Raw genomic sequence first — 26,248 nt, 5'->3', positions numbered from 1 at the left:
CGCGTGTGTACATGTTAGTACAGTACATAGTCTAGTCATGTACATTTGCATGCACTATAAAAAAAAACATTTTGCGGTCGGGTGAAAAAAGACGGTCGGGTGACCCGAAACAACGAATTAATTCTGGGTGGCCTAATAGTATCTAATACTACACAAAGATTAAGTGTCTGAAGGCCTTGCTGCAAATAGTGCTCAATACCCTAACAAGGGCAGAGCGTACTACACAAGGCAGAACAACAGAGACCAAAAGCATTCAAGTTACTCCGTGTTTCGTGTTAAAAAACACGTCTGATGAGTGTTTTTTTAACTCGGAGTAACAAGAAAGCTTTTGGTCTCTGTTGTTCTGCCTTGTGTGATAGTATCAGTAATGAATAATTATGTAGTTGTACAATCATGTAGTTTGTGCGCATACGGCACAGTCATAGTGTCGACTACTAGACTAGTACTAGTAGTAGTAGTAGTAGTAGTAGTAGTAGTGATTTACTGGCAGTACATGAACATTACGTGGTGACAATTTTCAGATTCATGATCTCCTAACCGGTTGCACATTCGGATCAAAAGTGCCATTGACTCTCCATCCCCTCAGAAACATTCGTCACTTCTTCTTGTAGCACAGCCTAGCGACTACATAATTTATCGCCTTTCTACACGACGTAAGAAACATCATCTCCGAACTGCACGGTAGAAAATAGCCATTTTAGCGTACCACTGCCTGTTTTATACTCGGAGCTGTTTGAGTCACCACTCCAAGATCAGCGATGTGCCTCAAATGACATCAACCTCTATTTTCCGCGCCGCACTCACGCCCTGCATGCCCCGCACTCGGAATCGCGGATGCATCGCTTCTTCATCTCGCTACTACGCTACTGTCGCTAGTCAGGAGACACACAATCGTCATGATTGTAAACTCACTCAGACACAAGCGAAATCCCGAGTTTATGATGCTAAAACCCACAAATCGTGCACCTACCTTGATTCTTTATCCTCAACCCGCGGGTTACCGATGGTTACCCAGGTCAAACTTGGGCAAGTCGAGGCAGTACAGTCATTCATTGTAGTACTACTCAGTACAGGTAGTAGTAGGACACTTGTACAGTCATGTAGGTGTATGCTCGATATGACTGTAGAGCTAGCTAGCTCGCCTTGCAAGCTTGGCTTACCGTTTACCATGGTTTACGCCTTGGCTTTACCTTTCTTTCTCTTTTTGTCCATGATGGCACCGACCATTGAAGTATGGCAAATAGCCATCTCACGGCACAATGACATGTCAGCAAAACTGCACATCATCAATGATGCCAATGGCATTCCGTGCCTGACACGATTGACAGTTTTAGGACGAGTAGAGAGCATTCGCCAAGCCCTGCCCGGACTGTCAAGCATATCCCCGTCACCAGTGGCAGTGGTCACACAGTCAGTGAGTGCGCTCCTCTCTGTTAGTGTTAGCATGGCTAGTTCCCACCATCGCCATTTCTATAAAAGCACATAGGCGTACCAACTCCGCTCATCAGATCATACAGACGTCCTGCTTGGTTGGTTGATCTTGAACTAGGTTGAAGCAACTCTAGCGCAGTCTAGGCTTTATCTTCAGATTTTGTCTGTAGCGAAGCGTATGCATAGCTCAGACGTACTCAACAGTATCCAGTGGTATCAGTATCAGTGGTGACAGCCGGTATCGAATCGCCAAGTGCACCCTGCATCCCCGGTACGGCAGTAGTCAGTACTGCAGCAGCAACGCAAAATTTTATTTTTCACTCCGCTGGCCGCATACGTGTACGCGCAGTCACTACACTGAGTCAGTGGGGTGAATCTATTTCGGAGCCACAATCTGTGCATGCAGTGCAGCCTTCCTATCGATATCCCATCAGAGTAACTCCCATTTTGTTCTTCCGCCGTTGAGCCTTCACTACTTGGACTGACCGTGATTTGTTGCGATTTTCGAGCTCATTTGGTCGTGGTGACTATCGATTGGTTTGCGCCCCGTGATCCGATAGTGTTCCGTCAGCTCCAGCTGCTAATCCACAGTCGGTGAGAATCGACCTGAGCAAGTGCTAGTCGTGTGGAGCAAGTCAGTGACCTGTACGGACGACGCCTCATCGCTAACACCAGCTCGAGGTCGCCACTACTGCAGTGCTGCTTTCGCGTGTTGGGATTAGTCGTGCTCGCAGTTTCGTGGTACGTTACAAGTGATTTGCCAAGATGCAGGCCATCAAGTGTGTCGTGGTAGGAGACGGGTAAGTCGATGGATATGTGTTTTCTTCTGCTTGAATGGCCTTGTTGGTGTACGTCCTTGCTAGCCCTTTTGCGGAGAGCATAGGAAAGAACTTCGGAATGCGTATGTAGCGCGGAAGCTAAAGTACAGTGTAGCATGTTGGGGCACATCATGTTCGTGCTCTGTTGTTGAGTGTTCTTCTCGGGTCTTCTGTGTGTGCGCGTGTCTTTGTCCTTACAGAGCCGTGGGTAAAACATGCTTGCTAATCAGCTACACCACTAATGCTTTCCCCGGTGAATACATCCCAACTGTGTAAGTACTGGCTTTGGCCATCATCTGAAAGTCTGCTTGCTGCTGCAGCTCGGAATGCAAACAATCACGGCAAAGCTGCCGCTTCTACAAGTAAATATAGTTGTAGTAATTGTTACATGCGCATATGCATGTAGGTTGTGTTGTATTTTTGGGAAATTACGCTACAGCGGTCCGTCCTCTGCAGTACACTCTCATCATGGGCCCAAGGACGGACAGCGAAGAGTAGCCTTGCCCACGGTGGAAGGTAACTGACTGGCTGATGGTAAACTACGGCACATCTCGTGCCAGCTGCTGCAGACTGGAATGGCGCACGTTCTACTTGCACGGAGAGGATTTGTCCGGAAAGAGAGGGTCGGAGCGATGCAGGAAGGACACTGGGCGGTGTATTTGGGCGAGGAGTTGGACACAATTGTTTGGCATCTAGCATTTGGGTATTGATTCGATTGAGACAAAAGGTCATTGCAGTCGATCGGTTTTCATCCGAATGTTCAACAGCACTGTGTTACTGTGGCTTTGTAGGTGCGAAAGTTGCGAACATCTCTGTGCGTCAGCCTGCGCTGGGCACTGTGTACATGTACATTGTTTTTACCTTTCAGCGAGTACTAGCTAAACGTGATCTTGTGATGTGATTTTTCGCTCGGGGTCGCAGCAAATTCAGCCTAGTTCAGTACGATAATCTCATCCGAATATATGTTGGCGTCGCAGATGCTGGCAGGTGCTGAAAAGAACTAGGCCGAACCTCTCACTTTCCGCTCCTAACCATGAAAAGTCACATGAGGGGGCTCATCACTGGTACTGGCTAGCAGAAGTAGCAATACTGAAATTTGAGTATGCATGCCCATGATCAGAGCTGATTGGAGATGTTGTCAGAGTGGCTTGAGAGGTTTTTCCGGAGCTGCTGCAAGCAGAAGAAGCTTCTAAGAGTAAGAAGTGGCTTGCATTTCTACTTTTCCCTAGCAGTAAGCGGCTGTACATGCTGATACTGGAATTGAAGCTCTCTGCGTGACATCAGTCACGAAATAGACGTTTCTCAAACTTAGCCTATCTCAAGTTCTGTCACCTTATCCCACGGAAGTACGTAACTCGTTAGACAATATTTGTCAAGAAATTCATGCGTGGCTCAGGAAAGTGAGCAACGCCATAGCAAAAGTATGAAATGTTTGAACCGGAATTGGAGATATCGGCCACGCTTGCGGTACGCGACATGATGCACTCGTGTCCATGGGAGGTGGTTATCATGTTGGAAACTGTGTTTGCGTTGTTGTTGCGAGATGACGTCAGTCTCTCTCTCTCTCTCTCTCTCTCTCTCTCTCTCTCTCTCTCTCTCTCTCTCTCTCTCTCTCTCTCTCTCTCTCACACACACACACACTCTCTCTCACACTCTTTATCTCACACAGGCTCTCTTTCTCTCTCTCTCTCTCTCTCTCTCTCTCTCTCTCTCTCTCTCTCTCTCTCTCTCTCTCTCTCTCTCTCACTCTCTCTCTCTCTCTCACACACCGTCTGTGTGTGTGTGTGTATGTGTGTGTGTCTGTCTCCGAGTCTCTCTTTGTTACTTTATCTTTGGCATTCAACCCTATACTGGCATCATTTGTGTGTTTCAAGTTAACGGGCCTTTAGGAAAAAGAAAAAAGAATGCAGCTGGTCTTAACTGCACTGGCATGTAGTGACTTTTGAAGCATTCCAAAACACCCCAGCGACAAAGCCTAGATTAGGTAGACAAGATACCGCAATCCCTTTGTTATTTTTTACCGACGCAGCAAGGGTTAGTTTGGTGTGTTTGGGAGTTGGGTAGCATGTGTGTTCACCTCGGGCTGTGGGTCAATCCGCATCTTGCTCTTTCTCCGTGTCTGCAGGTTCGATAACTATTCTGCCAATGTGATGGTAGATGGCAAGCCGATCAACCTGGGTCTGTGGGATACTGCGGGTAAGAGAGAGAGAGAGAGAGAGAGAGAGAGAGAGAGAGAGTGTGTGTGTGTGTGTGTGTGTGTGTGTGTGTGTGCACGTGCACGTGTCGTGGATCCAGCACTCTCTGAACGTTGATGCATGTACTAACAGATGCCCATCTATGTATCTTGGCTGAGTTCAGCATCATGTCACAGTCGAACATGTGATACGCTGGCACAACTTGCTAGTACACATACAGCAGCTATAACATTGGTACATTTCAGCTGTATCATTGCTTTGTGGCACGAATGTCATCTGAGCGTGTCTGCTTTTGTTATGTATTCTATTATAACATGTACATAGTAGACTAGAGAGGCAATGTGCGAAATGTTTGCATTTCGAAGTATATCTTTTACGCAAGTGTACAATCGCTTGCCATAAACTGAAGCTGTGATTGTTTGAATATGGGACAAGCTTGAAGCATATAACCGAATGGTTCTTTTCTGAACATGTTGTTGCTTGTGTTGCTCCAACCATTTTCAGGTCAAGAAGATTATGATCGCCTGAGACCTCTCTCCTACCCACAGACGGTGAGTAGGTCAAGCTACATATAGTAGGAATCTACGTGCGTGACAGTCGAGTTGGCCTTGTACAGATTTGCCTGCCGGGCACTATGCCTGTATTGGAAATGGCACCATGCAGCTGGAACTGCTTTAGAGTTGACACTGACCATACATGTGTACTGGTATGCACTCGTATCTAGGCCTATTAAAAAACAACTTTTAATAAACTGTTAATGGATGTATGGCCGCATGTTTTGTGTACTCCTGCAGGATGTTTTCCTCATCTGCTTCAGCACCATTAGCCCGGCATCTTTTGAGAACGTCCGTGCAAAGGTTAGTTGCAGCCTGAATAAGTAGGCATGCACGTCTATGGGAGAGAATATTCAGAATACCCTGGTGACAAATGTACTACCCATGTATTTTAGGTGTCCCACGATAGTGCAACCAGCTCTACAGTACTCAATGTGTAGAAAAAGAGTATTTGGTGATCAAGTGTCACCTGTAAGTTACACATCATGGTCCATCTTGTCTGTGCTGGAAGATGACGGTCCTGGGAGTACTGTAGTAATTGCTGTGTCTGCTTGCGTGTGTGGAAATGTGTTTGCAGTGGTTTCCGGAAGTATCGCATCACTGTCCGAACACCCCAATCATTCTGGTCGGAACTAAGCTGGATTTGCGTGATGACAAGGATACCGTGGAGAAGCTCAAGGAGAAGCGGCTTGCACCGATCTCTTTCACAAATGGTCTGCAGATGCAGAAAGAGATCCATGCAGTCAAGTATCTCGAATGCTCTGCGCTGACGCAGAAGGGACTGAAGCAAGTGTTTGACGAGGCAATCCGGGCTGTATTGCATCCTCAGCAGAAGCCAAAGAAGAAGAAGGGGTGCATGATTCTCTAAGGAGACATTATGCTTGTCAGCTGTGGTTCCGTGTACCGGTCACAATGGGCCCGCAATCCGATCTGAACATTAATTTGACGTGGTGCAATGACTTCTGCACTGACGCCATCATGTGCCACCTTGCTACTGGGAAAAAAAGGACAGTATCATAGTATCAATTGCTCATCTTCTTCTGTTGTTTCCGTCCGAGTGCGTGTGTGACTGCTGTGGTAGCCGCCGCCGTTGCTCCATCCCGGCGAGCATGGAGAACTGTTAGTCCCTGAGAGGTGCCAACACATTTTGCCGAACCTGTATGCCAGTAGCCGCAATTGAGCTGTACGAGTGCGTATGCTTATGCCTATGTGTCGGTTGGTCCTACCAGCGGCCATCGTCGTTCCTGTATATTGCCTAACATTATTTGATCCGCTGCTGCTGCTGTTGCTACTGGCTAGTACTGCTGCTGTTCCGATTTTTCAATTTGTGTAGTAATGGTGACTATAATCTAATATACATAGCTTCCGCTGTAGTTCAGTCGGCGTTGCACGCTTGCCAGGCAAACTGTTCCCAAGTAATTATTTCCCACAGTTTGGTCCCCTTATGAGCTGTACTCTTGTGAGCCGCTGGGTGAGTACTTTGCTGGGAAGCTCAGTCCTCGACCTGGCCACACGGTTGTTGCTGCTGCTGCATCATACGGTAGTCATCAATTGCCGCTTTGTTGGCATGCCATTTGACTTTGCGTCTGCACGTCATGTCTGCATACTAGTACGTGTAGTGCATGATCATATCTGAAACACTCCCCGTTACTCCTGTGTATTGCATTTTTCCTGCATTCCGATCTGGACAACGGATTATCAAACTTTGAAACTTGCGGCACATCAGTTCTTTCTGTTCCCCATGCACTTGGTTCTTCAACGGCTTTCTTTCCTTGTGTGCTACTTATAGTTGAATGGCTGCACATTGTACTTTGTGTCTGAGGTATTTGCACATACTGTGCTTTACATGCGGCGGTAGAATTTGTTGTAGTCCGGCACATCCGTATGCAGTAATGCTGGTCGTTGCAAACAGTGATGATCATTGTCAGTCTGTTGAGACGCAATTTGCTGGCACAGTACCGACTGCATTCAAGCCTCGCCTTGTTCCTTCAAACCATGCACGTTTGTTTTTCTCGAAACTACAGTATTCTGGTGAGGGAAGGCGGGAGGGACCCTTTGACTTGATAACCCGGCAAATACTTGTTGCACTCATTGCCTGTATACCTACATGTACATGCCGTGTGTAGTCCGTATACATGCCGGTAGGCGTTTCCGTGAAACTAACATGTTTCCATTTGTGGGTGGGTCCAAACCAGTTTCAGCTGTAGCTGTGTCACAGTGTGTGAAAAAATATCAATAATGCTGGATGGCCCACAAATCAATCAACGATCTGCTTCAAACCGATGAAGGCGCGATAACATAATCATTGACCGGCCGGCGGCCGTAATTGCCGGGGACTGATTTAGAATATAGGGCTGGAACAGCCTGGAAGCAAGATCTGAGTCACTCACTACAATTTACAAAAGACAATAGTCAATAGTAGGAATGGATGTTTTACCCTGACCTTGGGCTTGGGTTGTTGCCGGTTTTTGCAAATACATGTACATGTACAAGGCCTGGTTTTAGCGGCTAGCGCAGCAACTGCAACATGCCACGTCCACAGGCACAGCGCAGCAGCTAGCACCGCCTCCCTAAAAAATGTGATGACGTAGAATCATGAAACATGAGAGGCATGCATGCATCACATACAGCACTGGCCCATGGGAAGTCCCCTTTTGGCAAGTAACAGTTTTGCTGTTCGCATTCAGGATTTTCATTTTTCAAACCCTGTTCAGGCTGTTGTTCCTCGATGATATCCATGCAATCCGGCCATCGCCGGCCAGTCTTGCCTTTACTTTAGTACCTTCCGTGTAATAAATTCCGTCACGGCATCATGGTTCCCCTTTCATAACCTCTTGCAAGGCATCAGAAACAGAAGAGATGTGACCTCGCCGTAGCAGGGTCAGTGTGGCGCCTGGAGCACGACCATGCCTGCCATCAAGGCGTGTGGACGCCGATTGCATGTGTCGACAGATGATTTCTTCTTTCCAGGAGTGTTCTCAGTGTTCTTGAGACTTGTCTGGTACGTATGTCCACTTATAATGGCTTTTGGCGGCATGTCAGTGGTGTAAATGGCATGATTTACTAAGAGAAATTGGCCCGTGATTGAACATGTTCCGAGTAAGGAGAATCGAAATTGATAACATATTTGTACCATTTTCAGGCATTTCGTGCTGAATAATTAGTACACACAGGTACAGGCATGCGGTGTGCTGTTCGTTCTGCAAAGCAGTCTTGATTGGCTTGATCGAGTAGATTGCACTTTTGCTGAGGGCCAAGTGACCATCATTCACAGCAAAGCTTGTAACATAGCCGATGTTCTGGTCACTTGGCGCACTGATCCTTCTGGGTCAAACTTGCACCAGTGAGACTCATACATGCCAATCTGGAGGCTTGAGTTCCCTGGACAACGAGGCTGAATTCCTTTGATTTTAACCGTTTTCCCTGGACACCAATTTTTGTAGCGCATCCATCATCATAAGCAGATGTATTTTTCATGACTGCTGCTCAAGAAAAAAGGATGTTATTGCATTGAGCAAGTAAAAAAATTGACAACCGGTACCGTCTAGGTCACAATTGACAACTTCCTCTTTCGACTACACGTACATGTAGGAGAAACATGAGGACGAACTCTGGAGTCCAATGCCAAGCTGCAAGTAGATTTCTACTCTCGAACGAGTTCCACTTGTGGGCACGAGCACTCGCCCTGTGTCTACTACGTACTTACAACGGATCTAATTTGAGGAAACACTGAAAAATCGTCTTAAAAATGAGAAAAACATCGATTTCAAATGTTCCATCTCAATCCCGGGACTTTCACAGGACATCCCTGGACCCCGGGACAAACACCCTGTTCCCTGGACTGTCCCGGGAAACCCTGGACGGTTGCCATGTATGGAGATTGTAAGCTGCAAGTCTTGTAAACCCTCTTTCAGAGACAGACAATCATAATGTCATATTTCAGTTTATGAATGGTGAATTTTCGGGGAGGGGTATGGGCGGCAGAGAGCAATTTTGGCCTGATTTTCGTTAAAGAATGCGACTTTCTCCACTGTTCTCTCTTTCTCATTTCTCCCCCTTTGCATGACAACAGAGAATGAAATGCTGCCTGGCCCGATAAATTGAAATGCGCATAGCGTGTGTGACTTTGGGATAGGAGAGATAGAAGTGTACACGAAAATCGATTGATTGCGTACTCTGCACTGACAATACGAAGGAATAAAGTAATGTGTGCTCATGGGTACTTGCTGGCATGCAGCAGTAGGGAGGGGGAGAGAGAGAGAGAGAGAGAGAGAGAGAGAGAGAGAGGGAGAGAGAGAGAGAGAGAGAGAGAGAGAGAGAGAGAGAGAGAGAGAGAGAGAGAGAGAGATGTCTATTGCCACTCTACTGCATGCATACCGGTATGTTGTGACCGACTTCTCTGCCACATTCGCACTCTCAAGTAAAGTACAAGTTGGGTGGTTCGGTGTTGGTGTTCTCTTTCTGACCAGTGGTGAAAGAGGCTAACTTTACGTGGCTGCCTTCGACTTTGACATAAGAGTCACCACTGAACTACCTCGACTAGAGGAACAAAAGCCCGACTTCTGCTTCCGGCAACCTGACTACGGGAACCAACTAACAAACATGGAGTGTTTTAGTGCGTTTCAAAAGTGTGAACCTCTGGTTTCAAAGAAACGTTAAGCCAGCATCTACAATGTCATGTTTATACACCACTTAAAATCTGTTATCATTTTGTGCGTAAAATTTCTGAAATTCGGCGTTTGTTATCTAATCGCCTAGAAATCAATATGAGAATAATTGGTGAATTTGCCTGAGCAATATCCCGAAGAAATTTCTCAAAAAGCTCAAACCGAATTTGAATTATTTGATAGAGGTCTATACTCTTGAAAGGCACCCCACAACACATATACATGCATTAAATACTATATTTAATTGTAGCACTCCTCACACAGCGGAGCACGCCACTTATTTGCTACTTTTTGAAGTGATTATTTTATTGTTTCTCATGGCGTTGTTGTTTCTGGTGTTTTAAAACTCATCAGGCTGATACTGACGGCAGTGGTTATTAACTTCTATCAGAAAGAGAAGGATGATTGTGCGAACTCGGGACACATCCTCGACGTTTACCTGTATGGTGCGTTGGTGCTTACCAGCGTGGTGGGACTGCTGGATATGGCGATAGCGTACCACAGTAGTCGCGGCTCCATCTCCAACACGGCGGCGAGGCGCGCCGTCCCCGGCCTGCTGGTGGCGCGCATTGTCATGGCGTTTCCCGAGCTCGCCTGGCTGGTGCTGGGCACGATCTGGGCGTGGCGGCCGGACCTGCACGGGGCGCCGTGTCCCGAGCGAGACCTGACCATGGTGCGAGTGGCCGTCACCTCCGCCTGGGTACTGTTCTCCGTCCTCGCCTTCCTGGGCCTGGGCGTGATCGACTGGCTGGGATCGTCCAAAGTGCCGTCCGCGGATGTCAGCGGTAGGTGGATGTTGTGCTCTGTGTGCTATCTCTCACTGCATGGATTACGATTTACAGCTACTGCCTGCTCTCTTCTCTGCCATGCTCCTTCAGAGACCTAGTTTACTCTGTAATCATACTCCATGTTGTGCTTTTCTACCGTGAATGTGTAGTATGCATTCAACCAGGGTCAGCAGCAGCAGCATTCGGCTGGAGAGTGCAGAGAGCGATTGGAGAGCGCAGTTGTGGTGTGGTGGTTGATGGAAAAAGAGTGTGTATGCTCGCAAGGGTACTGGTATGCTCTTTAATCGCGTATCGGTTGAATATCCTAATACATGCAGTCAGTGTGTGTACGTGTGCGAACATGCGTATCTGTTCTTGCCTCTTAGATGCTGGTCATAGCTTCGACGAAGACTGTCAGTTAACAGGTTCAGCTAGGCATAGGCATGAGGAGATGTGGGAAAGACGCTGCGACCTGTGCTGTTGCATGTGCTTTCGCGGCAGTAAGAAATCTGATCCGGAGTACCGCACGACCTTGCTGGAAGTATCCCAGATCTTTGCATCATTCTTCAGCTCCCAAGTGGACATTGTTCCCACGGACATAGCGGCGGGCATGCTGCTCGTTGCTGAGGTGCAGCAGCTGAGGCTACGCAGAGACTGGCAAAGTAATGAGACCTGCCTGGCTAGTGCTGTCTCAGTACCCCCTTCTGCTGCTGCGACGGGTGCAGCGGGTGTTGATGATAATGGAGACACGCGCGTAGTGCCAATTGGACAGGAGCAGCAATGTGTCACTGAGTATGGACCGGTATGTGCTTTGTGAATGTAAAACCATTGTACAGTAGTGCTGTAGTGTAACCGTGTTGGATTTGAAATTGACATTGTCTTGTGTGTGCAATACCTGCTTGTGTTATACCAGTACGTGATCAGTTAGCCAGCTGTTCCATTGCCAAGGCAATAGCATTTTAAATGGCCAATGTGTACGTGCTTGCTGGAGTGGTTTCTCTGATCTTGTCCCTATTTGCACATGGATTCGGCCTAGAACCATGCACGCAGCAGCATTACATGGTACACGGTGTAGGCTTGGTGCTAACGTGTGCATACTATTCAAGTTTTGGACTTCGCGGGGAATTTTTCTTCAACTTGTGTTGAGTTTCGGTAGAGAATAGAGCAGTGCAGCAGGCAGGTGGCCTGATCTCCTATTATATGTGCATGCTTGTTTGCTTATGTTCATGTGTTTGTCTTTTTCTGTTGGCTGTGTGCTCCTGTGTTCTATCAGTGCCTTGCCTGGGGTCACATAGGCAATGATGGTGCAAAGACGTTTTCAGCCAGCACCATGGGTATCGTGTCACTGAGCGAACAGGTCAGTAGTTTCATCTTGCCCCACGCTGCGCTGCTTTGTTTCGTTTTGTTTCTCTCCCGTGGATGATGGCTGTGCATGTGCTACGCATGATCACCACCCATGTGCTGGGATTGACTCAGCCTACCTATGTACATGTATACAAGTTCCTTTTTCAGAGCACACAGACTCCACTCTATGCGTACTACAGTGCCGCTCAATGGAATCCGATCGTGTGAGTCAAGTATGGGCTCTGCACCAGCTCTCCATTCCAGTGTCCACAGGTCTATGGGGCTGCACAGCGCCCGGCATGGCATTGACTGGCTTGGTTGGATTTCATTGAGCATCACTGTAATTAGTCATCAGGTGGTAATGTAGCTGGAATGATTACTAACACTGAATGATTACTAAATTACTTACTGTATAGCAGGAATTTTTCCGACGGAATATATTTTCGTACGATTTCGTACACGGCCTTTTTGTACTAAAATTAATTCCGTACTAAAATTTGTTCATGTGACTTTATGTACACTGTACATAGGTACTGCTTGCGAACATGTGCATTTAGCATGCAGCACTGTACGAAAATAAAATCCGTACGAAAGGTCGAAATTCGGCGTTGTCCGAAAATATTTCCGTCCGAAAATTTCCTGCTATACAGTATACTGAATGATTACTAAATTACTTATACTGAATGATTACTATAGTGGGTGAATCGTTTTTGATTACTATAGTACTAAGAAGGAGGACACCCTTCAGGCTCTTCAACAACATCTTGATAGTTTTCACTAGTATGCTTTCAAGCCTTATCATCAGGTGAAATACAGGTGAAATCAAATGAAGAAGAACAATGGAAACTCCATTCTCCATTGCCTATTCCTTTCAGTCTCCGAGGAATGATTAATGTTACTAGTACATGCCTGTATTTTTATGTTCCATACAGTGGGCGTGTTGTGCCATCCTCGGCTTCAGAAAACCCTCTCAGGCAACCCAACTCTTAGTTCTTCCCACTCTTTTTTTTCTCTGTTGCAAGGACTCCCGATTCTTTTCGCAAATTCTATATTGCTATTGTTTCCGATGGTGGCCTATAAGACTAAGAGATCTTTGTTGTTGTTGCTGTTGGCAGGCCAACAGAGAGGCCTATGAACCGGTGGTCCACTTCATGAAGTTTGCCATGGGTCCTTACGGCTGGCCATTGTTTATATATGAGAGACTTCTGACGGGCTGCTGCAGACTATTGCCATACTGCCAGTAAGATATACAGTGTTGCTCAATGAAATCCAGTCGCGTCACTCAAGTACACGCCGGGCGTTGCGCAGCCATAGACCTGCGAACACTGGGCTGCGAAATGATGCAAGGTGGAAACTTGAGTGATGCCGCGACTGGATTTCATTGAGCAGCACTGTACATGTATCTAAGTGTCTAAGTGTACGCGTAGCTATTGGGTATTCTAATAGTGTACATGTAGGTAGCTCTATGTGGAGCTATTGGGGGTGAAGACTAAAGATTCATGTCATGTATATCAGTACCAGCACCTATAGCTTGCCGATCAGAGTTGCATTCTCTGGGGCGCATAGAGGTTTTGTAAAATGGTGTCATGACTCATGGTGGTGAGTCAGCGGATTCACTTATGGGCACGAAGTATTGATTGGCAAACCAATCCTAGTATATCGAGATTATCGACCCTTGGTGAAATCAATTACGTGTACTGGTGCTGCGTGCTGCAAATTTGCGATTGCATCAGCTTTTCGAAGATCTTGAAGTTTTCCAGGCCCATCTTCATCACTGTTACCATGGAAACAAGTGGCGACAGTAGTAATTGTGTATTGATTGCATGATGTAAATTGTATTGGATTTTGTGGACGAGTTTTTCGTGAGATTCAGATAAGTTCAATTTTTCAATGTAAAACGGCTTCGTTTTAGCTCTGTTTTTTTGGTATTGTGGGTATCCCGGCTCTTGTGTTGACATGGCAACGCTCAGTCATCCCGAACAATTTTTGAGATTCTAATGTAGCGCCATATTGTCAATGAATTCATTGGGTTCCATAAGGTGTGTGGTACTAAATTTGATTTCAGATTTAGTATCCCTGCACCGATACCTGTTCCCATGGAAACGTGTTTAGCCACTATCTCCACTTACAGCAGTTTCTGTATGAATACCCTTGTACTGCAATTGTTAACTTCATACTTACCTTGTACAGGGGACGCCGTGATCAACCAGGCGGCTCCCTCAGGTCGAGGCCCCTCCATTGCAGTCAGTTGGGGCTGAAGCCTGCGATTTCCCCAAACGTGGGAAAGTCGGGTGCGCAATTTCTGGTAGAGGGGTTTGCGTTCGCGCAGCCCCTGAATAATTAAAAAAAAGAAGGGAATCCAGCTGCAGTTGTAAGTTAGGGTTGGTTTGCATGTCCCCACATGTTGGGTCCAGGTGTGCCTCCTCTTACAATTTTGAGCAAAAGTGGTATATGAACTGTGCTTGCCGGTGATCGCCCATGCCAGGCCCCAGGCATTGTCTATATTTCTAACCAAGGATGCGTTTGGTTGGGACTCAACCTGTTCTGGGTCGGCCCGAATAGAACATGTTCTGCTTGCTCTGGCCTCGATAAAAATAATGAACTTCTTGTTCTACTAGCTCTTCAACGTTGTAACCCGGAGGTTTTCAGAAAAAGAATCTGTCTGGTCTTGTCATCTATCACCAACATCGTCAGATCAGAAGCACTTATCAGTGCAAAACAAGATACCGGTAAACACTTTCTTCAGACTCAGATGCACCATTGCAGCCACTTCACATTCAGACACAGTACCTTCTCTCGTCGTGGCAGTCTATGACTGCAGGAAGCTAATAAGCCTTATGCACGTTGTACAGATGCACGAGTTGTGTGTTGAATGTGCAGGACTCTATTGTGTTTTCTACTATTTCCACTAAGAAATGGGCCCTGAAGGCATTTTATACGAAAACTTTTTTCTGACAAAGATCTAGCTAGTCAATAGTTCTAACCAAAGTGAAGAAGCTGGAAAAGCGATTGTTTGCCATTAATTATGAATTTATGAGGCTAAAATTGGTCAAATGCGCATGCATAGCACACAATGAACACCCAACCGGGTCTGTACAAACATACGGTCTTAGTACAGAACTTCGTACATCTGTACAACGTGCATAAGGTATATACCGGTGGTTTAGCTTTGGTGTAACCTAAATTTCATGACTAGCAAAGTTATGACAGGATTGCACAAATACACTACTTGTACTATGTTTAGAATTTCCCACTGTCTCTATTGCCTATTGGTCATTATTCAACGCAGTGTGCGCGTGTGTGTGTGTGTGTGTGTGTGTGTGTGTGTGTGTGTGCGTGTGTGTGCGTGCGTGTGTGTGTGTGTGTGTGTGTGTGTGTGTGTGTGTGTGTGTGTGTGTGCGTGTGTGTGTGTGTGTGGATTTGGCAGATGCTGCGTGGAGTGTCAGTCACGCGAGGCCATTGTGGACAAGGATTGTCCTGGCTCTCACTGTAACACTGCTGCTATACTTAGCTGGACAGGCATTCAGTATGATGACATCATCTATGCTACATTTGATGCTGAGGTACGGTTCTGTGCCCAGTGGATATGTGTACTGAAATGCAGTTGATTTTCTTCTCAAGGGAATTCTTTACCTAGAATCATTATTCCGAGTAAGAGTCCGCACTAAGTTGTTGTTTGTGTTGTTAGGAGGTGAACATAGAGACAGTGATTCAGAGCATGCATGCATTGTTCAGCCACACGAGCACTGCTTGGTAGTGTGATGGGGTACAGGCTACATTTCTGTCTCGATGTCAACCCTAATGTCAGAGCACATTATGCACAGCAGAATGACTGACCTTGCCTTTTTCATCTTGTGAACCTTGTGCAGCTGATGCAGCTGCCCTTCTTCGTTGCTGTTGATCATTCTCACGATGCTGTTGTGGTCAGTATTCGTGGCACAATGTCTCTCAAGGTATGTACATGTATGCATGCAGCACGGGCATGGTGTTGTCAGCAGTGTACGGTGTGTGTGTATTCGTCTCAGAGCATATACTTCCATATAGAGCTGTGAAATGCCAGTACTAAATGTCAGCACACATAGGCCATCTTTTGTGCGTGTGTATTTGCTTGCTGCCGGCCTGTCTGCATTGTGCTGGAGTCCTGTTGAACTAGCGGTGGTTAAACAACAATGTGGTCGCGCATGATGGCCATCCCGTGTTGCTGCTTTCTTCCTTACAGGATGCCCTGGCTGACATGCGTGCCGCACCCCGGGCAATGGGTGTGGATGGTCACCCTGAGTTTATGGCGCACGATGTAAGTTCTTGTTGGTATCTCTGGCAGCAGCAGAATTGTGTTTGTTGCACTGCTGCTCTGTATGCCTCTCAAACCTGACTGTGGCTAATTATCTACTGACAAAGACTACCATCAATCCAGCTACATCCATACTTGTTGAGTTTCTTCATTAGATATGTCTGTACAAGCTCCCCACATTCACACGCTCTTGCTCTGTCTTTGGATGTAGCTACAAGCATCATTTTTTGTATGTGACTATTGTTTTGGTTGCTTCTTTCCCTCAAACCAATGGATGTTTATATTTCCTTGTTCAACATGTGTGCACATTGGCCTTCCAAAGATTAGGTTACGGGTTTGATTCCAAGTTTGGGTGAAGATTATTACTAGCAATTTATTACCACTCCCAGTAGACCAACCCATCGGGGTTGGGTACCTGACCTGAGTTTGATACTTGGGTTGGGTACCTTACCTGAGTTGGATACTTCACTTGGTTAGGGTACCTTACCTGGGTTGAGTACCTGACCTGAGTTGTATACTTGGCTTGGGTTGCGGAGGCAAAGGTGGCGATGGACAGGAGATGAGCACTACCATACTAAATTGTGGCAATCAAATCTTCGGCCTTGCGTGCTTTTGAATGGTGTAATCGCGGCACAAGTTGTGATGGCTTCTACTGTAACGTCGCTATCATCGCCTGTGCCTCGCGATGTGTGTCTAGGGTCTAGTGTGTGTGTGTGTGTGTGTGTGTGTGTGTGTGTGTGTGTGTGTGTGTGTGTGTGTGTGTGTGTGTGTGTGTGTGTGTGTATGTGTGCGTGTGTATGTGTGCGTGTGTGCGTTGGGCGGTTCAATAGCCAATTGAGTCATCTTTCCAAGATTCCTTTTGAATCTCTCACCCCTCTTCGGGTGACACTCATGTGACCAGTCATGGCAGTGAGCAAGTTAGTACAAGTAAGTGTATGTGTATGTAGGGGGGGGGGGTATGTGCGTGTGTCCGTCGTTTTCACGTGGCAAGGATGACAAAGTTCCGTCATACTAGATATTCTGTGTGCTGTGTATATGCCTACATCTTGCAGGGAATGCTGGAAAGCGCCATGCGGATCCGCAGGCGGATGCAGCAGATGCGCTTGCTCGAAACTGCCTTTCAGCGGGCGTCGCGTCGCGGGATGAACTACGATCTGGTCTTCGTCGGTCACTCCCTGGGTGCCGGCGTGGCATCCGTCCTTTCCGTGCTGTACCGGGCCGAATACCCATCTCTTCGCTGTTATGCATACTCACCTCCCGGCGCCCTTCTCAAGTACGTGTAGCGCCTCTCTACCATGCAGCACTTAGTGCACACTGTCACACAAGCCAGCCGCTGCAGCCATGTACATGTATACTTATCACAGACCGGCAAGGCACTTGTTATGAGTCGTTGCACTACACATACTTCGTAGTACATGCTGTCTAGCATACGTGTACCGTTAACAGGAGCGCTCCGTCTCACGGGAGCGTCCCATCTTGATTTACAGCCTGTGAACGGAAAATCGTATGGCCGGGTGTGTCTAGGTTCTTGCGAAAAGTTACGATGTAAAAACCCGGGTGTACTAGGGTCACGCATGGCCCAGGACCACCTCACTGTTTGTGCGGACCTCATTGTCACTCGAAAGGTGAAGTGAGTGTGAATTGACTGCACGCCATGCCATGTTTACAATGTACATATCGCATGGCCTACAGACTTGCTCATCCGCCCCACCTCCAAATATACAACCTGGAAGCACAAAGAAGCCCTGCCCAGCTGGTGGGCACTCTCGCTGTACTTTACTTTTCCCTACAGGGAATCAAAGTATCAGCGAAAAATGTGGTGTATATGTTGCCCAAATCTTCCAGGAGGTCTTGTGTAAGGCAACTACGAGTAGTGCAGCTCTCTGAAAGCGTACTACATGCACACGCACTTATTACAGGTGGAGTTTGTATCTTGCATCTATTTTTCTTTTCTTGCTGAATGCAAACTGCTAGTGTTGCAGTGTGACGTATGCCTCGTGTCCGTGTGTTAGCCGCCTGTGTTGTTATATTATTACATTTTGTGTGTGTTTGCAGCAAGGAGTGTTCGCTCTTCTCGAGCGAGTTCACCGTGTCGGTGATTCTTGGTGACGATGTGGTGCCTCGGTGGGTACAATCTGCATGTGTGTATGTGTGTGTATGTGTGTGTGCACGTGTCGATGATGGTGTGTGTCCCATATGGTGCAGTGGTATGTGCAGCGATTTCCAATCGATAGGTTGCGGGTTCGATTCCCGACGATTTTGGTCACACACGTCTTTCTTCTCTTTCTCAGACTCTTCCTGACTTTTCTTTCATTCTCCTGGGTGGTTACCAACAGCCAGTGCATGCCGGAGTATGTGGTGTGATGTGTGTGCGGGAAAAAAAATGAAAAGACCAAAAATAGGGATTCACTGGCCAGAAAAAAATCACTTCAAATAGCCGTATGGTGTAGACCAGGCTGAATAGTGACGGTCAATTCTTCAGCCGTGCAAGCTGTTGAATGGTGCAATCCCAGCACAAGTTGCTATGGCTTCTGCCGTTGCATTGCTATCATCGCCTCCAGCGATGGGCGTCAAGGTCAAAGGTGTCTGTGCACGTGTGTCTGTGCACGTGTGTGTGTGTGTGCACGTGTGTGTGTGTGTGTGTGTGCGCGTGTGTGTGCACGTGTGTCTGTGCACATGTGTGTGTGTGTGTGTGTGTGTGTGTGTGTGTGTGTGTGTGCACGTGTGTATGTGTGTGTGTGTGTGACTTTAGCTGTTTGTAAATACTGTACCTAGTAGACTAAACGAAGAGCTAGGAGAATGAGACAAAGCAGAAGAGCTAGGAGAATGAGACAAAGCAGAAGAGCTAGGAGAATGAGACAAAGCAGAAGAGCTAGGAGAATGAGACAAAGCAGAAGAGCTAGGAGAATGAGACAAAGCAGAAGAGCTAGGAGAATGAGACAAAGCAGAAGAGCTAGGAGAATGAGACAAAGCAGAAGAGCTAGGAGAATGAGACAAAGCAGAAGAGCTAGGAGAATGAGACAAAGCAGAAGAGCTAGGAGAATGAGACAAAGCAGAAGAGCTAGGAGAATGAGACAAAGCAGAAGAGCTAGGAGAATGAGACAAAGCAGAAGAGCTAGGAGAATGAGTCAAAGCAGAAGAGCTAGGAGAATGAGACAAAGCAGAAAGCTGTTTGTGACTGTTGTCTTGGGAAACTGACCCCACAACTTTTTGATCGGAGGAAAATAGAGCAACATGCAAAATGGTGTGTTCATTGGCCAAAAATCATTTCCATACTGTGTGTTTGACCGTGCTGAACGGGGTTGACTTACTGTACAGCATTCAAGACCTTACATGATGTGCAATTGTAGAAACCTATCTACATAACAACTTGTGTAAGGTCTTTAATAGGCATTCATGCAAGTAGTAGACTGTGTCTAAAATTCTGCATTTTGATCAACCAGAAGCGATCTGAGAATATCCCAATCCTCAATGTCAATCTATGTGTGTTTGTGCTTTTTCTTTCTTGAACTCAGACTGAGTATCCCCGCACTGGAAGACTTGCGAGTAGATATTATCGATGCCCTTACGAAGACGACGCACTCCAAGGTGAGATTTGAAGTGTTCAGGCAGCATGACTGTGTGCCATAGGTGTACAGTGAGTACCAGCATAGCATGTGCAACGTGCAGCATGATACCATGTACAGATGCTGATTGGTGTTGAGTGGTGTTGGAACCAACACGTCTCCCCCTTGTGGAAATGTGATAGATGAGCGGCAGCTCTATAGGCCACACTCTATTTTTTTATGGACATGAGCCAAAGACAAAAGTCACGCTCTAATCATGACGGTGGTACGCAAGTACAGTGTAACTCAGTGTGCATGTGCTGTCTACATTTACTGCAAGCATACATCTTTTCCGCTTCGTCCAGTCCCTCTGAACTCTGCTGATGGAGCGTAAGTAGGGCGAAATGGCGACCTGTCCGGAAATTGATTGGTACATGACTCACTAGTTTGGCTGCAGCTGTGATTTGTGGTACCGCTCCTCTTCAGAAGTGTTCTGGGTGTTGTGGATCATGCCAGGAAGCTGCTTTGTTCCCAAAGCACTTGATGTGTTGTAACAGGCACTATCAAGAGTACATAACCAGCCCAAAGGAGTACCCATCCTGTCGATGGATGAATTGGTGCCCTTGACTGACGACGAAAACAACGCATTGATCATGTTCTTCAGCATGTGAGATGGGCAAATCACGAAGTATTGTTCGTGGCGAAGCCGCAACGGGTGGTCGATGCAGTGCGGGATGTTGTGGCTATTGGTGCCATCTACTACAGATGTAGCAAAGGCACCGCGGCAGCTAAGCATTCCCTTGATGAACGATATAGTCGTGGACCCACCGTCACAGACCAACGCATTGGTGTGAAATGCATACGAATGGAAGAGCCGCATCGTATCCAGTACACAGGACAACGTGAACTTTCCTTCTAGTGATCTGGGCAAAGAATAGTACTGGCCCATGACGTCAAATGGTGGCGTCAGATCCCTCCAAACAAACTGGAGTACATACTCCGTGCGGGCTGTGCAGTCTGAAGTGTAGATGTTGTAGATGTCATGGAGGCTGGTTAGCGTATCCGCTGTCATGGCCAGACCATAAGTTTCCTCACTGGACGAGTTCCACATGACGCGGGCTATGACTTTGACCGCATCGAAGATCATCACACCCTCACCGAGAGGCTTCTTGTGCCCTGAAGCAACTCGCTCCTTTTGGAAGTGCTCGTATCTTTCCATTTGGGAGGCAACAGTGTCTTCCGACCGTCCAGGCTTGTCTAGGTGGCCAGACGTAAAGTGCTTTAACGACCTCACACTCAGCAATTGCAGTACTTTGAAGCTTTTTAGGGCTTCATTCCCAGCAGCAGGTGATCTCGAATACACAGCCAATGGCATCCTGTAAGTTAGCAAGCTCCAGCGATTGCCTTTAATGCCACAGGTGTTCTTGTCTTGATCGCTGTAGAACGATATTCGGGCAATGTCCTCCTTCCAAGTATTGATGAGGACCTGATCCGTGTCTGGGTCAGCTTCTGCAATTGCTAACTCAAGCTCCTCGCGATGGTTCTTGTCCACATATTTGCATATTTTGGACATATCTTTAGATTGTTGCTCACTCAGCTCGACCATCAGGTTTTCTAGGCTTTCGATGCGATCATGGAGTTGACGAGTTCGCTCAGGAATGCTGGTTAGTCGCTTTATATTGCTCGCTGGAGACAGGAATTTTATTGGTATATTTGAATCTGCGCTGACTCGTACCTTTCTATCCGCTTCAGATCGCCTTTCAGCACGGCTCTTGAGGACAAGCAACTGCCGCCTCAAAAGCTTGCAGCTGTTACACGCGACAATAGGCAAGGCCGTTTCTCCCATAGTGCCACGCTGAACTCTGTGCATGATCGTGCAACCCTTAGATTCCACTTGCTGAAAGGGGAAAATCCAGCGTCTCAACTGCCCGGAGTCAAATCTCACAGAGGAGAAAATACTGTAATTTCACAAATTTTCGGTGTACTTTTATTTTCGGTACTTTCGGTGCATCTGTTTCATACCTAAAATTTCAATACACCGAACAAACACTTACGCACATAATACAATGGGGAACTGCTTCTCTGCACCGAAAATTTCTGTTCACCTAACCTGGCCTTTTGCCCTCATACCGAAAATATTGAGCACCGAAAATTTCTGAAAGTAGAGTAGTCTTCTGGTCCTTAATCCCTGGGCAGAATTCCAGGCCTGACTCTGGCAACATATCCTCGATGTGCGTGTCCAACAGCTGCAAATTTCTATAGCAGTTGCCATTGTACGCTGTTCCACCGGATACTGTAAAAGCCATATTTATAACGAAGTGCTAATTCTAACGAGTTAACGAGGAGAAATCTGTCGTTAAAATAGAAATCGCTATACAGAAAACGATACAATGCTGTTGCTATTGAGCGTTGAGAATGAGTGAGAATCGTTACCTTTGGTACACATAAACCAGTGAATTTTAGGAAATCGTTATATATGCGCCCCGTTAGAATAATGGCTTTTACAGTAGACACTCGAAGGAGAAGTCACTGTCATTTTTTGCAACTAGTCTGCTGATTTACACCGGGGTTCTGTTCGATGTCAGAGCTACACTGGTTGGCGAAACGATCTCCGTGAATTCTGCTCCCGGGATAACTGATAAACTTCTGCACTCTAGGGAAGAAAATCACTGTCCGCGACTGACTAGGCATCGTCTCAAAAGGTCTGTTGATATTTGAGCACTTTCAATAAACTCAGAACCAACACCTCATGTTTGCTTACCTGGCCATAACTAGAAAAAGGGAACAATACCAGGAAAAACTACTCCACTAATGGCACACAACAATGATAACACAAGGAGGGAAATGTTCTTGTTTCAGTATTAAAGTAACGAAATAACTGACCTTTTCACCGTAGATGTAAAAAACTTCAAACCCGTCTACGGTATACTCACACGAGCCGAAACGGCACAACTTTACGTTGACCCCGGAACTACGCATGTACAACTGTGAAAAACATCTACGCACTTCATCATAGTTCGGATGTCTTCGTCGCAATTTTCCCAAAAACATTACATCATAAAAAAATTCAGCCATGAGCGAGCTTGTCACGGCTCACGATAGTAGTTGCACACTCTTGGTTATGTACTCTTGATAGTATGCAGAGTGATGTAAGACTTGATCAAGTTGATGTTCAACGTGCGACTGGTGTGTTGTTTAAGGACATGGTGTACCGTACGTAAAGATTGCTGGGTGTTTCTGCTTTCTTTGCTTGCTCAGCCTCACATACTCTGTGTGGTATGCTGCTCAACGTTCCTACCTTGCTTCTGCTGTTGTCAACACTTGGATGTGGACATCGAAGCAGCATCGTCATCCTACCCTAGCGCATGTCTCGAATCGAGCAGTTACAGGGACCAAGATGAAAGCCCTGAGCCTGTGTTAGGTCAGCCTGGCGCGAGTCTTGTCGCAGCAACCATACCACCAATGCCGAGTAGTGATGCAGATGGTGGTCGTGCTGTTGCAAGCACGGGTCCCCGCCGTGGACGTGAAATCTTCTACACGCGCTATACCATGTACCCACCAGGTCGTCTGCTGCATGTTGTGGAGGATAGCGATGCTAAGAACAGGTACGTCTGTATGTACATGTACATGACTGTAGATATTGATACCTATCTGTGGTGTGTGTGTGTGTGTGTGTGTGTGTGTGTGTGTATGTGTGTGTGTGTGTGTGTGTGTATGTGTGTGTGTGTGTGTGTGTGTGTGTATGTGTGTGTGTGTACAGTCATGTACCTTCTGACATTCATATGTGGGGTTCAGTTTAACCTACGTTTTTTCTCCTTTTTTGTGTGTGTGCTGTTATTGGCTCATAGCTGTTGTTCTGGTGAGCCGTCCAGATCATTACGCTGGATTCCCTTCAACAGCCTCCAGAATGTCCGCGTTAGCTCCAAGATGATCAAAGATCACCTGCCCAACCATGTCAACGCTGCACTGGAGCAGGTGTACGACGGTAGCTTTTATCAGCGCCGGCACCTGCGCCAGGAGGCCGTCTGAAGTTTGCCTCGCTGCCAATGTGCTGCAGCCGCGTGTTGTGTTTGTGGCGCTTGCGATGAGTTCTCTCATTTGCTCTTCCACCCCCCCCCCCCCCCCCCAGCTAGCATCCTTGTTAGAGGCTCTGGGATTTTACTTGTCACTGTGGCTGCTTTCTACACTACACCCTTATTCACACACTATCTCTAGGTATGGTTGTTTTCCACACCACCCTCCTTATTCACGTTCTTCTTGTGGCTACGAACAGAAGAATTCTATTTACACTATTTCGTCAAAACCAAATTAATTGTTTTGGGCAAGGCGCCAGAACTCAAATTCACAGATTCTGAACACTATTTTACCGTTCTTGATAGGCCTACTTGGGATCTCAGGTTGTTGGTCACACAGCCTGTCTGGTTTATCCTGAAAGTCAATTTTATATTTGTAGGCCCCATTGCTGCTGCTGCTGTTCAAGTGTCTTGCAAGCCTTCCTTTCCCTGGGCTTACTTTGCCGGTTTTTATTTCTTTTACTGTTGCTGGTGGTGGCGGTGTTGCAGGAGAATGACTACTCGCTGTACCATTGTCCTATCCTGTCCTTGAGCTATCTTGGATTTCTAGGTGCATGAACATGTGATAATTTTTCTTTTCTTTTTTTTCTATTCAACTCTGTGCACCTCAGGCACCCCGTTGTATTTCACTTGACTTGGTGCACTGCTGCACTGCTGCACTGCTGCATGTGTCTAGTGTTTCTGTCATGTTTATTCTCTTTTTATTGAAGTCCTCACCGACTCCATTGCAGCCATTATGCACTTACACATACTTAGTGTTTTGGAAACCATAGGAAACCTTAGGAACCATAGGAAACCTTAGGAACCATAGGAAACCATATGTTCAAAGTATCCTCTGTGTAGTCTTCCCTGGCCTGGCAAGGTCCATGAAACGTCGATGCTGCGTTGTCGTCTTCTTCTTCTTCTTCTTTTCAAGGCTTGTTTTTGCTTCAGATGCTGGCCCGTTTGTTGCACATTCTTACGTAAAAGTTTCAATCTTTTTGCAGACACGAGAACATATTCACATTTTCACAAGTTTGCAAAATTGTCATTGTTACTCAGTGTGTCATGGTTGTTCGGCTAGTCATCAGACGCCGCCACTAGAGCAGTTTAGTGCTGTTTTTGTTGTTGTTGTTTTGGTTTTTTTGTTGTTGCTGTCGTTGTTGTTGTTGTTGTTGTTGTTGTTGTTGTTGTTGTTGTTGTTGTTGTTGTTGTTGTTGTTGTTGTTGTTGTTTCAAATCTTTATTCTCACGTGTTGTTGTTGTTGTTGTGTGTTGGGGGTGGTGTTGGTGTTGTTGTTATTGCTGTTGCTGTTGCCTGATGATTAGCTGTCATAGCTAAATTTCCATTACTACTCGAGTTGGAATGTTGATGTGAGTCTGACCAGGTGTTGTGTGCTTGGTCTTCCTGCGTGGCTATGCTGCAGTTCCCCGCATCCGTTGTTGATGAGGCTGGCCTGCTATGCTGAGCCAAAGGGGTCAGGGCTAGGGTTAGGGTTAGGACTAGGGCCACAATGTTGGGGTCAGGGCTAGGGTTTGGGTTAGGTTAGGATTGGAAGACTCGAAAACAAAACAATCAAAACCACTTGAAAATGCCTTCCGGGTTGAAGGTCAGTTCCAGCCCAGGTCGACTTGATTGATTGATTGATTGATTGATTTTATTTTACTTCGCAAGTTCAAACGGGTTCCTGGCCCAGTTATATGAAAGCGAAGGATAGAATTTGCCAAAATCCTAATGAGCAACAGCATAGGCAATATTATCATAGAAGTGGAGTACTATGCGAGCGAGAATACTGAGACGAAAGAAACATGTCAAACCTGACGAAACCCAACCTATTTCAGGCATACATAAGGAAGGCAGGCTAGCTTAAAATCTTGCAATCTGGATACGGTGCGCACCTCTCTAGGCAAACTGTACTTCGGTCAAGAACTGAGTAGAACCCCCTCCTGCCATATCTCTTTACATGGCTGTATTATTGATAGGTGTGGCGCTCATTCTTGTAATTGTATACCCGTGTCCGGTACAACATAAAACTCGTGTAGTGAGAAAGATGTGCCCATATTGGCAGCATTTCTCTCCAGATTGAGAAGAGTTTCGTGTTTAGCTTTTGTAGTGGTGCCAGGCATTGATGGTGAGAAAATTGATGGGAATGCAGCTAGCTGTACGTCAAGCTAGGTCGTGTCGCCGAGTCAGAATGGTTGTATGCAGCATATGTACATGACTTGTATCAAGAGTACATAACCAACCACGTACTCTTGTTTGATAAAGTCTGTGGAAGAAGTGTAGGTCTAACGAGTAACGTATGCCTGGGCTGGCTGGAGTCAGGAGAGGAGGGCTCTTGACCAGGTGTTCATGGTGCGTGCGTTGGCGACCGAGCTGAGCTGGGGCTCTATGCCTATGCCATGGTGTATGTTAGCGTTCAGGACTTTTGCATGATGGTCCGTCCCATAATCGTCGCACCTGCTTCAGCTGTACTGCTGCATCTGGATACATAGCTGAGCGTGCTCCGGAAAGTCGGCTGTCACATAGTAGATCTACTAGCAGTCGTTGGTTCGCAAGTACTTACCTGGTGTCCCCTTGGACT

At 46.6% G+C, this 26,248-nt stretch overlaps 2 protein-coding genes and 1 non-coding gene across 3 annotated transcripts; all 3 read left to right on the top strand.

Moving 5' to 3' along the window:
* Window positions 1–1,594: 1,594 nt before the first annotated feature.
* On the top strand, window positions 1,595–6,845 carry LOC135805243 (ras-related C3 botulinum toxin substrate 1-like). The gene is made up of 6 exons (XM_065319255.1): window positions 1,595–2,231; window positions 2,450–2,521; window positions 4,375–4,445; window positions 4,949–4,995; window positions 5,239–5,301; window positions 5,576–6,845. The coding sequence occupies exons 1-6, from the start codon at window positions 2,197–2,199 to the stop codon at window positions 5,864–5,866; spliced, it is 579 nt and encodes a 192-aa protein (XP_065175327.1). The 5' UTR covers window positions 1,595–2,196; the 3' UTR covers window positions 5,867–6,845.
* Window positions 6,846–7,693: 848 nt separating this feature from the next.
* Window positions 7,694–24,721, top strand: LOC135805242 (diacylglycerol lipase-beta-like). The gene is made up of 13 exons (XM_065319254.1): window positions 7,694–7,999; window positions 10,020–10,450; window positions 10,819–11,234; window positions 11,706–11,789; window positions 12,892–13,016; window positions 15,204–15,339; window positions 15,646–15,729; window positions 15,996–16,070; window positions 17,120–17,340; window positions 18,123–18,191; window positions 19,583–19,655; window positions 22,871–23,217; window positions 23,461–24,721. The coding sequence occupies exons 1-13, from the start codon at window positions 7,905–7,907 to the stop codon at window positions 23,639–23,641; spliced, it is 2,337 nt and encodes a 778-aa protein (XP_065175326.1). The 5' UTR covers window positions 7,694–7,904; the 3' UTR covers window positions 23,642–24,721.
* Window positions 13,950–14,111, top strand: LOC135807793 (U1 spliceosomal RNA). The gene has a single exon (XR_010552049.1). It is a non-coding gene; the product is annotated as a U1 spliceosomal RNA (small nuclear RNA).
* Window positions 24,722–26,248: the final 1,527 nt, after the last annotated feature.

Source organism: Sycon ciliatum, chromosome 1 (genome assembly GCF_964019385.1).
Source record: "Sycon ciliatum chromosome 1, ocSycCili1.1, whole genome shotgun sequence".
NCBI lineage: Eukaryota > Metazoa > Porifera > Calcarea > Leucosolenida > Sycettidae > Sycon > Sycon ciliatum.
Note: the sequence above shows the minus strand (reverse complement) of the source record. Positions and strands in the feature narration are given on the sequence as shown.

What these genes read in the sequence shown, in the direction of transcription:
- LOC135805242 (XM_065319254.1), top strand. Translation starts at nt 7,905, where the DNA reads ATGCCTGCCATCAAGGCGTGTGGACGCCGATTGCATGTGTCGACAGAT. An exon ending in GCCGTCCGCGGATGTCAGCG is followed by an intron (nt 10,451 to 10,818) that starts GTAGGTGGATGT and finishes CTTGCCTCTTAG; the next exon opens with ATGCTGGTCATAGCTTCGAC. An exon ending in GATAGCGATGCTAAGAACAG is followed by an intron (nt 23,218 to 23,460) that starts GTACGTCTGTAT and finishes ATTGGCTCATAG; the next exon opens with CTGTTGTTCTGGTGAGCCGT.
- LOC135805243 (XM_065319255.1), top strand. Translation starts at nt 2,197, where the DNA reads ATGCAGGCCATCAAGTGTGTCGTGGTAGGAGACGG. An exon ending in CTCTCTCCTACCCACAGACG is followed by an intron (nt 4,996 to 5,238) that starts GTGAGTAGGTCA and finishes GTACTCCTGCAG; the next exon opens with GATGTTTTCCTCATCTGCTT. An exon ending in TTGAGAACGTCCGTGCAAAG is followed by an intron (nt 5,302 to 5,575) that starts GTTAGTTGCAGC and finishes ATGTGTTTGCAG; the next exon opens with TGGTTTCCGGAAGTATCGCA.